At 33.4% G+C, this 14981-nt stretch overlaps 1 protein-coding gene across 1 annotated transcript; it reads right to left on the reverse strand.

Annotated features, from left to right (window-relative positions):
• Positions 1-10986: 10986 nt before the first annotated feature.
• Positions 10987-14652, reverse strand: LOC143615082 (uncharacterized). The gene is made up of 6 exons (XM_077088317.1): positions 14151-14652; positions 12880-13975; positions 12275-12737; positions 11791-12175; positions 11471-11671; positions 10987-11381 (listed from the first exon to the last, which is right to left on the reverse strand). Exons 1-6 carry the CDS (start codon positions 14650-14652, stop codon positions 10987-10989), a joined length of 3042 nt encoding a protein of 1013 aa, XP_076944432.1.
• Positions 14653-14981: the final 329 nt, after the last annotated feature.

Below are 14981 nucleotides of genomic sequence, written 5' to 3' on the forward strand. Positions count from 1 at the left end.
AAACCGAGTGGGTCAACATTTCTGATCCATTAACGGGTAACTAATGTTTTTATTGTTTGGTCACATTTAACCAAGCGTCAGTGTCAACTTTTAATTCAATAACGTGTCAAAAGTTGTTTTAAATAATGAAACAAAAAACTAGAGTTAAACTAGTTTTTATGGGCAGTAGGTTTTTTCAGAGTGATTCGGGAAACCATGGGTATAATGGGAATTCTGAAATCTAAAGACAATAAGGTTCCAAAGGTCACTTGAGTTTTTTAGACAATTTGCGTTAATAATAAATTTTACAATACATTTGTAACGAGCATAGTAGAACGATAATCAAGTTTGTTTGTGTTCAATTTCGTTCGTGTAGAAAGTTAACGAACGATCATGAACAAGTTCATTTCCTTAACGGACGAACATGAACACGATTTTTCGTTCAGCTATATGTTCGTGAACCATTCATTTATCCGATTAAACCTTAACGAACATGAACACGATTTTTAGTTCAGTTATGTGTTCGTGAACCATTATTCATTTGTCCGATAAAAGCTTAACGAACGAACACGACCAAGGCTTCTTCGTTAAGTATTATTGATTTGGAGATTTCCCATATAGATATATCAAGTTGAGTTGTATGCTCTGATGTGTTTGGACTATTCGTCTATTTGTTTGGTTAGATAATAAATGTTGGTTGTTGCATCTACCAATACTAATAAACAAAAATATTATGTTGATGTGTTATGACCACATTCATTCTTACCTAATCCTAATTTGTAATCTTCATTCTTCTTAATCCATGTTATCCATGGGTGTAATCTATATGACCCATGGATTATACCAAACCCATTTGTTTAAAGTCATATTTAGAGATGGAAAGTAATCTATCCTGGGTTTTTTTTACCGTCTGCTTCCTCGGCTGCGATAATTCTCTGCTTTGTGCATGTAAGGAACCAGAATAGGTAATTGATTGATATATTATATCTATTGATTGTTTCTTACAATCATCATAAACTACAATTAGTTTTGTGCTTCTAGATTTTCAAGAATCATCTTTCTTTGCCATAGTTATCGGGTTGTTCACGGATTCAGGCTGATTCTTATTCCATTCTCAAAAGTCATTGGATTGTCTTTCTTGCTCTACAATCTGAAATGGGTGTCATAGTTATCCAGGTAATCTTCCTATACAATCATGAATCATTAGATGATTTTCGCTTATTTCAATTGGTTCTGATTTTGATTGATTTTATGTTTGATGTATGATTTCGAAAACGTATGCATAGTGAATATCTATCAATTTATTATCGTATTTCAAAATACGTGAGGTTTTTATTATTTTTAGGTATGATTGGAATCTATTTATCATCTTATAAGTGATAAAAAGAATGTTTAATTTAGCTTTGTTTATCTAATTTGAATTGGTTTTCATCAGATGTGTAGAACAAATGAAGATTGTTTGAACATAATAAACTTTGAAGATTACTTGACCCTATTCATATATATTGATTAGTTTTGTTATTATAAACTTCTGGTTTTAATTACATTTCAAGTGGAAGCATCAATCAAAGAATTTCATATGCATTGCCATGCACTAGTAATTTTACAATTCGCAAAGAAAGTTCAAGCCTGCATAAGATGCAATCCATGCGAATTAAGCATGTTCGAATCAGAAAGACTTACTAGAGTCTTTATTTTTTAGTTTTTAACAAAAAATGCATGAGCTAATTGGAATACATGCAAATGTTCCCTCACTTGATGTGGTACCAATCCCCAGGTTTATAAAATGTTACAAAATAATTACTTTAATACAAAATGACTTGATGTGTTATGTTCTAAAAGAAAATGATATGGATTTTAGACAAATAAACTATTCAAATAACAAAATATATAATTCTTTCTTATATAAATTTAGGATCTTGGAGGATGATTGTTTCACATGAAAGAGATTTTGACATCAGAAGAGGTGTGCTTTTTGCAACAGAAGTATAATGTCTTGACAAATCTTATGATTTCTTAAGAGGCTTGAATATAAAATTAAAAGTTTAATTGTTATATGAGTCCAAAAGCCTTAAATCATATTATATAAGCAAATTCAATAATTACCCGGTCTAATGGAATTTAAATCTTTCAATATGAATAAAAAAACGTATTTAACTATTCAATATAGAAAGTTTGACCATGATTTTAAAAAAAGACATATACTATTCAATATATATATTGAGTTTAAAAATCAAACATTGAATTTATGATTTCTTTATATAATTTATGCATCGTAAATTAGTTTCCTTCTAAAGTATTTCTTGATTAACATGCTTAAATTATGGCTCTGTTTAAAAACCACTTACCTTATTATATACGATTTCCTAATGCATCTTTCCATTTAAAAAAGTGACAGCCTATTTTGGGGTAAGGTTGTCGGATTTGGATGAGACTTTATACAAATACTTGCTGTGATTACTAATGGAAGCAGACACCAAATAGTGAATGAGTCTCTAAGTTCGTCCTACATATGAAAAAATTGCAAAGTGCTTAACAATTACCTTATCATATACGATTTCCTAATTCATCTTTCCATTTAAAAAAGTGACAGCCTATTTTGGGGTAAGGTTGTCGGATTCGGAGGAGACTTTATACAAATACTTGTTGTGATTACTAATGGAAGCAGACACCAAATAGTGAATGAGTCTCTAAGTTCGTCCTACATATGAAAAAATTGCAAAGTGCTTAAACTTACAAATTGCCATGAAGTTAACTATTGGAAGTAAAATGATCTGAACATTATAAACTAGATTGTTTGCTTAATGGCTTTCAAAAACCGGGAAAGGAAAACTTGGTGATCCAAATCATGGTGACGTGCAAATTGACATTCCTTATAATATTCTTATTAAAAGATTATGTTGATCCGACTTCTAATCTAATTGAATTTGTTTATTCATCAATACATCAAAATTAGAAAGGTTTATTTCAAGAAAGGGCCATACTAGAACAAAAAACAAAGTTTTTCAAGAGATTAATGATACACTACTAGCCGGGTTTGCTGAAGAACATAAGGAATACCGAAGTTTTGATAGTATTGTAAATTTGAGACTCCAGACTTTTATTGTTTATAATATATTTTTCAATTCTTTTTCCCTTAATTTTGTGTGTATAATTAAAAATAACGAACTCTGTTATTTATGCTTTATGCTTTCAGTTTTTACAATGGGTTCAGTTCGTTTTTTTTAGGTTTTCGATTTTCACTATGGGTTAAGTTTGGTTTTAGGTTTTTGGTTTTCACGATGGGTTTGGTTTAGTTTAAGTTATGGGCTTGAAATCTTTGGGATAAAAATTGGCCCAAGTTAATGAAGTTGGCCAACAAACTTTTAGTATTAACACTTTCTTTAAATAATGACTAGCAAAAGTGCCCGCGCGTTTCCGTGGGTTCACACAAATTATGCTCTCGTATCGGTTTGTAGTGTTTGATGTGTAATGGGTTAATGGCGTGAGCACGTCGCTGCATGTGCATATAGTTTGTTATATTTTTTTTTGTTGGGGGGGGGGTGCTTACAAAAATATTGGCGTATGCATATATATTGGATGCATCGTGTTTTGTGAAATATGTGTTAATAAAGTAGGTTAGGGTTTTGTGATTTTTAATCAATATAAAGGATTGAATGTGTGTTAATTGGTGAGTAGTTAGTGTTGAAATTTAATCCGTAGATGAAAGAAATGTTCAAATTAAAGCCACAAAGTTATCGGTCAACGAGTTGTTAAAATGGTAAAGTGGTGGGCATACGTTATTTGATTGTCCACATGCTTACTGGTGGTGTAATAAAGTGACTGGTACTTAACTTGCAAAAACAAAAGGTTTTTATTTGGAGTATTACAAGTTGGCAAGTAGGAATGTGATGTGAATTAAGAAAACCATACGACATTGTCATACTTAAATAGCAGGAGAGATAAGGGTCTTGGTGAAGAATGCCCCTTTTTTGTTGGTAAACCAATTCATGTGGTAGGCGCGTCCTAACGACTTGATGACAACCGTAATCTCATATAGTTTTTTTGTGCCAGCCACATCAATAGTTTTCCGTTTGTAACGTAATGGGTAACCCGATCCACAAGTGCAATGATATTGGTGGGATTGCAAGGGGTTGTGGACATGGGGATCCACTTATCTCGAAGAAGGGGCCATAGGCTGTATGATATGTTGTGACTACCATGAGTTAGGAGGATGTGCAAGGAGTTGTCAGTGTTACCCAGATGGGCCCTAAAAATTGATTTTGATGGAACAAGGTGGGAAGACTATCACTTTAACATGTTCCGTTATCGTGTTTAATTTAATAACAATGTTTGTAATCACATAACAGGCCTCAAATACAACGAAGTACAACACTTGTTGACATTGAGTTTCGTTGGACCACATGGAAGACGTTCTAGCATATTCCTTTTTATGTTGAATAGTATTCGTGTCCATGTTGTTGTTTGTCTTCAATAAATGTGTCATGTAATGAAACCATGACACATTTAATATGCAAAACTCGCTGTCATTTGAAGGGAGATTGTATAATCCCAAAAGTGTCTGAAATGGTGTTATAAAGGCCATGGGATTAATTTGTTGGTAGGCTATGGTTGTAGGGTTCCAAAGAACCAACTCTTTGGTTTGTTGAAACATAAGACATAAGAGGCCATCCATGTGTGTAAATATATCTATTGCCATGGTGAGTGGTTGGATGGGGAAGCGAATCCTTGATCTAGGGCGCCAAAATAAGGTGTTTGACTGTACATCGGATAAACATACCAATCATTCATGGATACCAACAACAATTTTAGGTTGGTCTCATCTAAAGGATTTGAAGAGTGTTGTTTTTCAAAATATGTTGCGGACAATAGTTGACGCCACTCTTTGCAAATCGCCATACACTTTACGATGGCCTTTTTAAATAGGCGTTGCAGGATGCAAAAGAGAAGTATCCCAACACCTAAGACCATGTGTAGTGATGTGTAGCGGATGGAGCCTCTATGAGGGCTTTTACACCATGTGATGCGACGTCACTATATGGGATTTTGCCAAAAATGGGGTAGTAGATAGAGCTCGTCCAATCATTACCTCATTATTATTATTTTTTCATTTTTATAAATAAGAATAAAACAAATAAAATTTTATAAAATAAATAATTAAATAAATTACATTAAAATAAAACACTACACTAAATTTTTTTAAAAAAATACATAAAGATTACTTAAAAAATATTACCTGTCAAGCTTATAATTTTTAATAATGTTATCCCTTTTTATTCAGGCTAGAGCCCAAACATGTCTGGTGAGGTGGTCGATCGGGTCTACACAAAGACGAGATCTTTATCCTTTTGTCTCTCTTTCAATATCTTGACAAAGGCCTTATTGGATTAGAATTTATGTTGGAGTCGACGGTTCATTTCGTTGAATTCTTCTTTCATTTCGACGCTCGCACCCACCATCGACGACCCCGCCACTTTCTCTTTTCCACGACTTATTCTACCCCAATCGAGGCATCTCCGCATACTCATTCTCGTTATCACCAAAATCATCATTGTTTAAGTCAAAGGTTCGAGCATCAAACTTAGGCGTTTCTAGATTAACTAAGAACGGGGTTTTGAATGTTTTTGGCCGTTGCCTACTTTCGGACCCGATGGGGGGATACGACTCCACGTAGAGTGGTCACGAAGATGTTGCCAACACTTCACGTAATTAAAAAGCCCCTGAGTACTTTGGTTCTTTACCAACGCTACCGCAATGATGTCGGCATCATTCGCACCACTACCCCGCCCATTAAAAACTCGTTGGTAAAGTCCTAGAAAGAGTTGGAATCTGGCGTATCGAACCATTTTCCCGATATAGAATCGTTCTTTCAGTATTCATCCCCTTTGCTCAGTAGTTGAAAAAACGTTCCCGAACTTTTTTTGTCCAAAATATGCCTAATTCTTGATAGTTGGCTATAAAAAAAAGTTAGAAAACATATTACTAACCATTATACACTTACCACATTCGGGATCTTCTAAGATTGCGGTCCATAACCGTGCAAGCGTGTAATACTCATCTTGTGTCCATGGCAAAGTTGTTTTTTAGTTCACCTACGTCTTTCTTTTGGTGTGACCGCCCTCGTCCGGCTTTTTTAGCTTTGCTCAAACCGGGTTGTGTCACTGGCAAGGGTTGCATCTCTTGCACCATCTCATCTTGTGTCACCGACATGTTCATAGGTGAACCAACACCCATTTGGTTAAAAAATCGGCTTGTAAGTTAGGCATCGCTAAATATTGCATGTACGAAAACAAGTTAGGGTCGAGATTAACACCGACTGGGATGTTGGGGGTTACTTGAGTCGCTTGGGTGTTGTTCAGTTGAGTTTGTCGAGTTGGTTGGGTGGTGTTCGTGCATTGATTAAATATAAATGTCCCAAAACCGAACATCGAATGGTTGAATGAAATATACTTGGTTGATATTTTTGTTAAATATATTTGGTAGATAATGAGAGAAAGAATTGTTGTGTTTAAAATATTTTGATTAGTTGGGTTCATATAGGGTATAGATTTTAATAAATAATAAGTTAAAAAAATTAGTTGTTGACAAACGGCTAGTTTGACCTGATCACTCCCTCACCGGCATTTTGTAAGAAGTGCCACCCACCCAAAAAAGGCTCAACATGCCCGGGGGCGGTGTACTCCGGTGCTTTAGGGTGCTTTGGGGGAACGACGCCCACTACGCCCGATCTAAGTCTTGAATGTGTACCTTGTTTCCTACAGCTGACAATTCAAGTCTGGATGTGATTAAGAACTTCTTACAAAGAAAACATAATAAATTTATTTGCAACGATGGTAAAGTAATAGTGTGTTAGTAACATAAAAATGCAGTGGCAAAATAGTGGCAAAATTAAAGGTCTCTAACCATCTTATAACATAGCGAGACAAGTGGCGTATTTATATAAGTGTATATGTATATTATAAAGTTAATCTAATGAAGAACATAAGGTGTCTCTTTTGTTTTTCAACAACATCATTGTGGTTGTTTGTTTGTGACTTATGAAATTGAATGGGTCTATTTTGGCATATGAATTGAGTAATGAGTGTATGCCAGAATGTGTGAGAGTAAATAATGAGTGTGTGGAGTGTGAGTTGCAGGTGATGTTTGGATTTTATAAAGGTAGTGATTATGAAACTAATAGTTGGGTTTAATGCGATTGTTCAATGATAATAATTATCAATGATAAAGCATTGAATGTGTGTTTAATTCTATAATAATGTCATTTACATGATCCAGGCGCGTTGCAGCAGGGACACACAAGAGAAATTAGGTTGGTAGGGGTTAGTTCGTTATGTTACTGCATTTGGTGTTGTTATATTTGCAGTGGTTATAGTTTACGATAAGAAAATTAAGAAGTTTATATAGTAACATTAACATGCCCATTGTAAGCTAATCATTTTCCCCATATTAACCGGCTATAACCCGAACCAACTTCGCCCATAAAACGACGTGGGTTAAATAGTAGGAGCAAATGGTTGAAAACACACAAAGAAACCCATAAGGTTAGAAATTAAAATATAGATTTATTAAACCATATGGCTAGCAATAATAATATCTGAGAACCGAATTTAAGAGGACTTGATATGACAAGCAAAAGAAATCAACATCCAAATGAATAAAAAAAACATATCAGAATTATACAAAGTACAACTATAGTATATCAGAATATTATCACCTCAGATTTCACCTTCTCTCTTAATTAATCTTTTGCTTTACAATTTCCTTCATTCTACAAACAAATTTGTCCTAATTAATTACTAATCATGGATGAAATTAATAAAATAAAAAGGTTAACAGAAAAACTAAGAATATGAAAGGGAAAAAAATCACCATTACCTTACGCATTGCAGTTTGCTTTGCAATTTCCCTAACCCCTATGCATTCATTGTCAACTTGGTCATCATGATCAAACCGTTCACATTCTTATTGTAGAAAATTATAACCAAAAGATGAAAAAATAAACATTTAAAAGAGAATGCAAATTTAGGTATCACCTATGCAAGCATTTGACTTACACGTCTTCGCTTTAGTTTCCACCAAAAGATTGTTTCTTTTTTTGTTTTTGTATGTTCGAAGAACATTGCATTTGACATAGCCTCAATGCTCCATTACCAACATGAACATGAAAACCAAAATATAATAAACATGTTTAATATATGTGTACAAAAATCAAGATATATAGATCTGTATGATAAAAAAACTTTATTTAATTCCAAAATGCATAAAACTAAACGTAAACCATATACCCTAAAGCTAACAACCAAGTAAACAAAATTATAGAAAACCAATTGGCACCAAAACCACACTCTATTAAAAAAGATGATTATTCAAAATCCTCTCACCTGAAACATCAAATGTATCACCTCCTAAATCCTCTCACCTGCAGCTCCAAATGCAGCAAGAATGAAAGTAATAATGGGTTCATATCCGGTTAGGCATTTTTTAACTTTCGGATGGGTGTTGAACCACCGACAAGCATCACTTCATCTAGACCATTTTGAGTCAACCCATTATGACACGAATGTGAAGTGACCCGAACCCAACCATGTTTTTTAATACGATCTTTTGTCTAACCAAATCTAAATGAAACCAAAAACTGAACCAACCTAAACAACCAAATAAACTGAAACAAAACTGAAATGTGACTAAAAAATGAAAACCAAACCGAAACAAAAAATCGAATAAAAACCAAACTGAAAAACACAAAATCAAAAAAATCGCAACGACTAAAAATCTTATCCTAACGAATTCGTAAAAACTTAATCCGAAATGAAACAAAATTGGAAAAAAAAATCTCTTCACCCCGTGCAGAAACCACCATTACAATGTTGGATGATGCGTGATGTAAATAGACCCTTTATACACTACATTTCGTAGTATAAACACATATATTCGGGTCAATAAAAGTCAAACAAAGTAAATAATAGCATAAAATTTAGTAGTTTTAATACTTTACACTAACGAATTTTTTTATCAAAACATATTTATTTTCATTTCTCCCTAAACCAACCCCTGCTGCTTTTGACACGACCTTACGGGAGGATATTTGACAAAACCCTAGACACTAGTTAGTATTCATTATTTAAGGTACTCATATCCGGTGATTTTTAAGAGGGCCGTAAATTGGGGCACTAGTTGGTATTCATACTCACCTAAGAGTAATATAGAACTAGCGCACGTAAAATTCTCATATTAACAACACTAGGTTCGTACCCGTGTGAGATATGTAACAAAATGTATATAAACTACTATACAATATCATAATATATATAATAAACCATAAGATATCATCAAATTTACAACCCAAAAGATATCATATATCTCTATATTTGAGATATAGATAAGAATATTGTCTACATAAAAACTTACTAATTACACAAACTTAAGTTTATAACAAAAGTCATGACAAATATTTAGATGTTAACATTCTTATACCGACATGATATTCAAAATTTCCGTCATCAAACAGAATCATCATGCACTAAAACCTGAAAAAGACAAACAAACCATGGAACTCAATTAACTATTAACAAAAAGGTTACTAACATATATCATAAAGACTAAATGTAAACATAAATATGTAAATACTTTTGTTGTAATACACACAAAATGTGAAAATGTAACACAACTTTAGAGTCACAACAAATGAATCAAACTGTTTAAAAAAAGTCATAGAATTTTGAAACTATAATATTATTGAAACAAACATATTAAACATAATCACTACAACAATAGAAGATCTAAACATGTGAATTCAACTTACCAAGCATCATATTCATCCACAATCCACCAACAAAACAAAACTGCCATAACAACCTACAAAACAAAAAAATAAACGATTTTTAGCAGTTTATTGTAAGTTTTAGGAATTTGTATTTATAAATTAATGTAATAACATAAACAACCAAAACATAGCAAACAATAAACTAAATATTTTGACTAATTAAGTAAATAAACAACTTATTGAATAATTGTTACCTTAAACTTCAACATCAAAATCCAAAAAACTATGAAAATCATCAAAATCGGACTCATAATTTTGACAATCTAACAACCATTTCACTTTTTGACCGACCTCCTCTTCCAAATCATAATGTGCCCTGTGTTTTCTCATTCGAAAGCTTCAACTCATCCAAATATCTTAATAGGAAAAGATCATTCGATTGCAAAATTGTTTTTGGCTTAACAGTTTTCGGTTGGCCGTTGACATACTTTATAACAACTAAATTCTGGAAAGGATAAAAATACCACTCACTCACATTGACAACCGGAAGAACCTCTTGATCACGTTGTACAATATCTTCTCGTATAGCATTCATTTGGGAGTTCTCTTCATCAGTTCGAACTACTTTGCGATTGCCAGCGGCGAAGATTTGGTACTTGTTGAGAATTCCAAAAGACATAACAGAGTGGATGTTATACTTGTAAATTACGGAAAGATCACTGATTAGGAACTCATATCTGTTGTAATCGGAGGAAAATTTCCAATTAACAATTGTCGACATTGTGGAAGAAGATGAAAATTTTTTTGTGTTTGATTGAAGAAGTTAAGGTGTGATTGTTCATCTTCAAAAACCGTATAAATTAATAAAAATTAATGGCGGTTTATTGAATCAAGAAAACTAATTATTAACCCTATAGTTTCAAACTATTTTTAAACATTATACCTATTTTTTTTAAATAAAAATCTGGTAAATAGATATAATCCAATATATATCAAATAACTTAGTCAAAAAATATAAAGTTTAATCAAACATCGTATAAATAAATTTTATGAAATTTAATTTCCTAAAATATACTGAGTACAAGATAAAAGAGAAATATAAAAAATTAGAAAAATGAATGGATGATTAACCAACAAACATATACCTATAGTTAGACATAAAATAATTAACACAATCCTTTTATAATAAAAAGTTAAAGGTAATTACAACATTGGAAACATAAACACAAACGAAATGTAAAAACTCATAAAAGGTTTCCAAATATTTCCTTATACACAACGTTTTTTGTTCCGTTAATCAGCTGAGATTCTTTATCTAGTAAAATGATCTTAATACCTTCTCGAGTCTTAACTCTAGACAAAGCAACATAAAGCTGGCCATGAGTAAAAACCGGGTCTTTTAAATATAATCCAACACGCGATAGCGATTGTCCTTGACTTTTATTTATAGTCACTGCAAAACAAACGGATATAGGAAACTGTCTTCTCTTTAACTTGAATGGAAGCTTCTTATCAGAAGGTGTAAGACTGATTCTGCTAATTAAAGTACGAAATCCGATATTTTTACCAGAAACAACCTTAGCTTCAATGGCACGTTTTCCCAAACTAACAACTTGTAGTCTAGTTCCATTGCACAAACCTTTTTCTAATTAATATTTCTTAGTAACATAATAGGAACTCCCACCTTAAGTAACAAACGATGGTTTGACATTCCAAACATCTTTATACCATTAAGGAAATCAGGAGAGTACAACGTGGGATCAAAATCTTCTGAGACACTTTCAACCTCGTCGATACTATCTGAACTTAAGTATTCCATTTCTTGACTGGGAAAATATGATAACATACGATCATTAATTTCTTGAACCACCTCATTTAAGGGAGCAAGCAACGCCCGTTCTTGAAAGTAACTAAGATCGTTAAACCTTTCTAACATAGAAGGATAAACAAAGTCTATTAAATCAGACATAGGTCAAGGGAATGTTTTATTAGAAGGTCATCTGGAATTGATATAGTTGCTTCACCATCATTCGGACCACCAAGATTACCTTCACCAATATCCAACAACCAATCAGTAAATTTTTGAATCTCTAAAGTGTTTGTCATTTGAGAACCAACAGTCAACCTCATGTTCTTTGTTAGTTTCGAAACCTTACAGTTTGACCATATGTAAGAAGAACTAATTGTGGCATTGACACACTCGTTTCTTGTTTCATTCTGTACAACATGTAAAATCTGTCTGAAATCACCCCCAAGAACAACTACCTTACCTCCAAACAATGATTCAGAAGTGTTTGCCAAATCACCTTTCATAACATCTTTTAGCGTTCTGTCCAACGCTTCAAACACATGTTTATGAATCATTGGAGCTTCGTCCCAAATTATTAATGATGTTTTCTTCAATAAGTCAGAAACATCAGTATTTCCCTTAACCTGAAAATGTTGAATATGTAAACATTATATTAAATATAATAATTAAAAAAGATAAATTAAACTGTAAAATAATTACCTAATAAAATTTATAATACTTACCTGACATTGGGAGTCCTCGGTAAGATTGATTGGAATGAGGAATCTTGAATGAGCAGTTCTACCGCCTTCTAATAATAAAGATGCTATTCCACTTGAAGCAACATTAAGAACAATTTCTCCCTTAGACCGAATTGAGGCGGATAAAGTTTTCCATAAGTATATTTTGCCGGTACCTCCATAACCATAAACAAAAAAAACACCACCTTTTTTACGTTTCCATGAGTCAAATATTTTGTTGTAAGCGCCTTTTTGTTCAGAAGTTAGAGATATATACAAATGCTTAAAATCATTTGTCAAAGCATCGGTATCATAAGCTAGTTCTTCCATCATAAGAGGATTCATTGAGGCAGATATAGATTCCTGATCTAGAAACGGCATGTGCGAAAACCTACGTAGAGATGAATTGTTTGATACCAAAAACTTATCAATCTCAAGTAATGCCAAGTTCTTAAGTTGGTCGTCACTAAGACACAAATCTGAAAAATAATTAATTAATTTACTTTAAAGTAAACTACAAAAACAAAATATCACATATAGAACAAAACTAACCTGGATTCTTGTGTTTCTTTTGTTGATAATAAAGAATATCGTCGACTAAGAATTGCCATGTATTATCCCAAACGTAATCAGGTCTTGATAATGAGAATGTTATAAGCATTGTTGCAAACAAATTCCTTAGATAATATCCGTTTGCGGTATGGCTTGCTTCCTCTGTTACTTCTATGTACTCCTTATCATCATCTAAAATCCCTCTTCTATAACATGCATCTCTAAAAGAATCACAAACAACACCATCTACCGTGCGAATATCTTCGAAACATTGGGGTCCTTTAACCTTGTTTAAAAGTATTCGTAAGTAGTAGGCCTCGTCAAACGATGCAGGAACGGCATGAATTCTACCAATAGCAAATCCCTTTAACCTTGGTACCCATTTCGGTGGTGCTGTTTTTTTCCATACAAACTGTGTTGGAAACTCAGCATAGGATAGCTTCCTTGCATGCCTATAGCTTTTATTAGCTTCCATCCAACCAATAAACATTGAAGCAGCATTGGAAGGCTTCGTAAGAACGTCTTCAATATCTTCCTCCGGACCATAAATTACTTGTTGCTGACCAGGTAAATGGAAAGGAAGTCTCGTAACAGGCGGGACCCTGTAATGAACATCAAAAGCAAATATCCTCCAGGCAGCCTCACATGCAGAAAGATATCTACATTCGTAAAATGCTTTAATCTCGTCCGCATTAGGATCTTCATTATCGGGGCTGTTATTTTGGACAAGGGAAATTGTAGCACGATATGGACCCTTATTTATATATTTAAAAAAATACTTGATTGATCCTTCTTGATTGCACCACTCGACATTTATATGGGCTTGATACTTTCTTAACAGAATTTTGTTGTAAGGGACAACACTTCTATTATCTAAATTTATTCCTTTCTTAACGACGTAACGTTCATTATCTCTTCTTTTATAAATTGGAAAACCTTTTGAATCTATACTTGTCTCACTTTGAAATCTTTTTGGAAAATTTTTGGAACATTCTCTATCAATCATGCAACTACAGCTTAGATTAGCCTCACCACAAGGACCATGAAGCATATGATCCGACACAAGCTGGTATAGGTCTGGTTCAGTTAACTTGTCTGGAATTTCACTTGAAACAAACTTATCTATATCGAATGCATTATGAATTTTATTATCTGGATGAATGAATAAGCAAATATGGGCATGAGGTAGACCACGTTTCTGAAACTCAATTATGTAAACGGTTGCATTTGGAATTAAAAATAAAAGTTAGCACAGAATAAAAAATAAAGATCTTCAAAATTAGCAGGAAAAAATATGAAAATATAATTTTTTATTTGCGAACCGAACCTGCTTTAACCTTCCCAAACAAAGACTTATCCTTCAACAACTTAATCATTGAATCAAGCTTCATCTTAAAAATACGACATAATATATCGGGCCTGTCTTCAGAATTTAAACTGGTATCCTTCAAAAAACGCTTGACTTCTGGCCAACAGGGATTGCACGTAATGGTTAAGAAAAAATCTGGATAACCGTACCATCTACAAAGACACATGGCGTCCAAATAATTTTGCATCATATATCTACTTCCTCTGGTAAAAGATGATGGAAGAATTACACACTGACCAGATGTGGAAACATCTGAAGTTCCTGATGTCTTAAGGTTTCGAAGGCTTTCGTATGTGTCACACCTAAGTTCACTCTGTTTAAAACGTATAAAATTCAACCTTTGACTCTCAACCATGGTGTATTTGTCTACCAAAAGCTGCTGAAAAAGCCACCTACCATTTAAGGGTAGTGAGAATTGGTTAAGCCTATCTTGTAACCTATATGCAAAGAACTCTCGCATAGTGCACTTCTTACGGGCAGCAGTAGATGAAGGATCGACCTTCCGATGAGGAATGTCTATCTTATAACCATCCTCACCAAAAGGATAAAGCAAAGGAAATTGGAGAGGAGTATAAAAAGGATGAAGCTCACTAATTCATCGAAGACCACCAGACCTCGAGTTAACTATTATATCTCTATTGTCCAAGGCATCACCAATATCTCCAACTATAAGAGCAGCAACCTCAGAGGCCGTTGGTAAGTTATAGGTCCTAGCATCGTATTGCCTTGTTCCAACAATGCGGAGTTTTAAATCATTATGAGGATTTTCTTTAAAAGAATCACGTACCA

This window comes from Bidens hawaiensis, unplaced genomic scaffold, assembly GCF_021521415.1.
Source record: "Bidens hawaiensis isolate Kalapana, Puna unplaced genomic scaffold, B.hawaiensis_p1.1 tig00041817_1, whole genome shotgun sequence".
NCBI classification, from domain to species: Eukaryota; Viridiplantae; Streptophyta; class Magnoliopsida; order Asterales; family Asteraceae; genus Bidens; species Bidens hawaiensis.

What these genes read in the sequence shown, in the direction of transcription:
- LOC143615082 (XM_077088317.1), bottom strand. Translation starts at nt 14,652, where the DNA reads ATGCGAGAGTTCTTTGCATATAGGTTACAAGATAGGCTTAACCAATTC. An exon ending in CCGAGGACTCCCAATGTCAG is followed by an intron (nt 12,176 to 12,274) that starts GTAAGTATTATA and finishes CAACATTTTCAG; the next exon opens with GTTAAGGGAAATACTGATGT. An exon ending in CTCTCCTGATTTCCTTAATG is followed by an intron (nt 11,382 to 11,470) that starts GTATAAAGATGT and finishes AATTAGAAAAAG; the next exon opens with GTTTGTGCAATGGAACTAGA.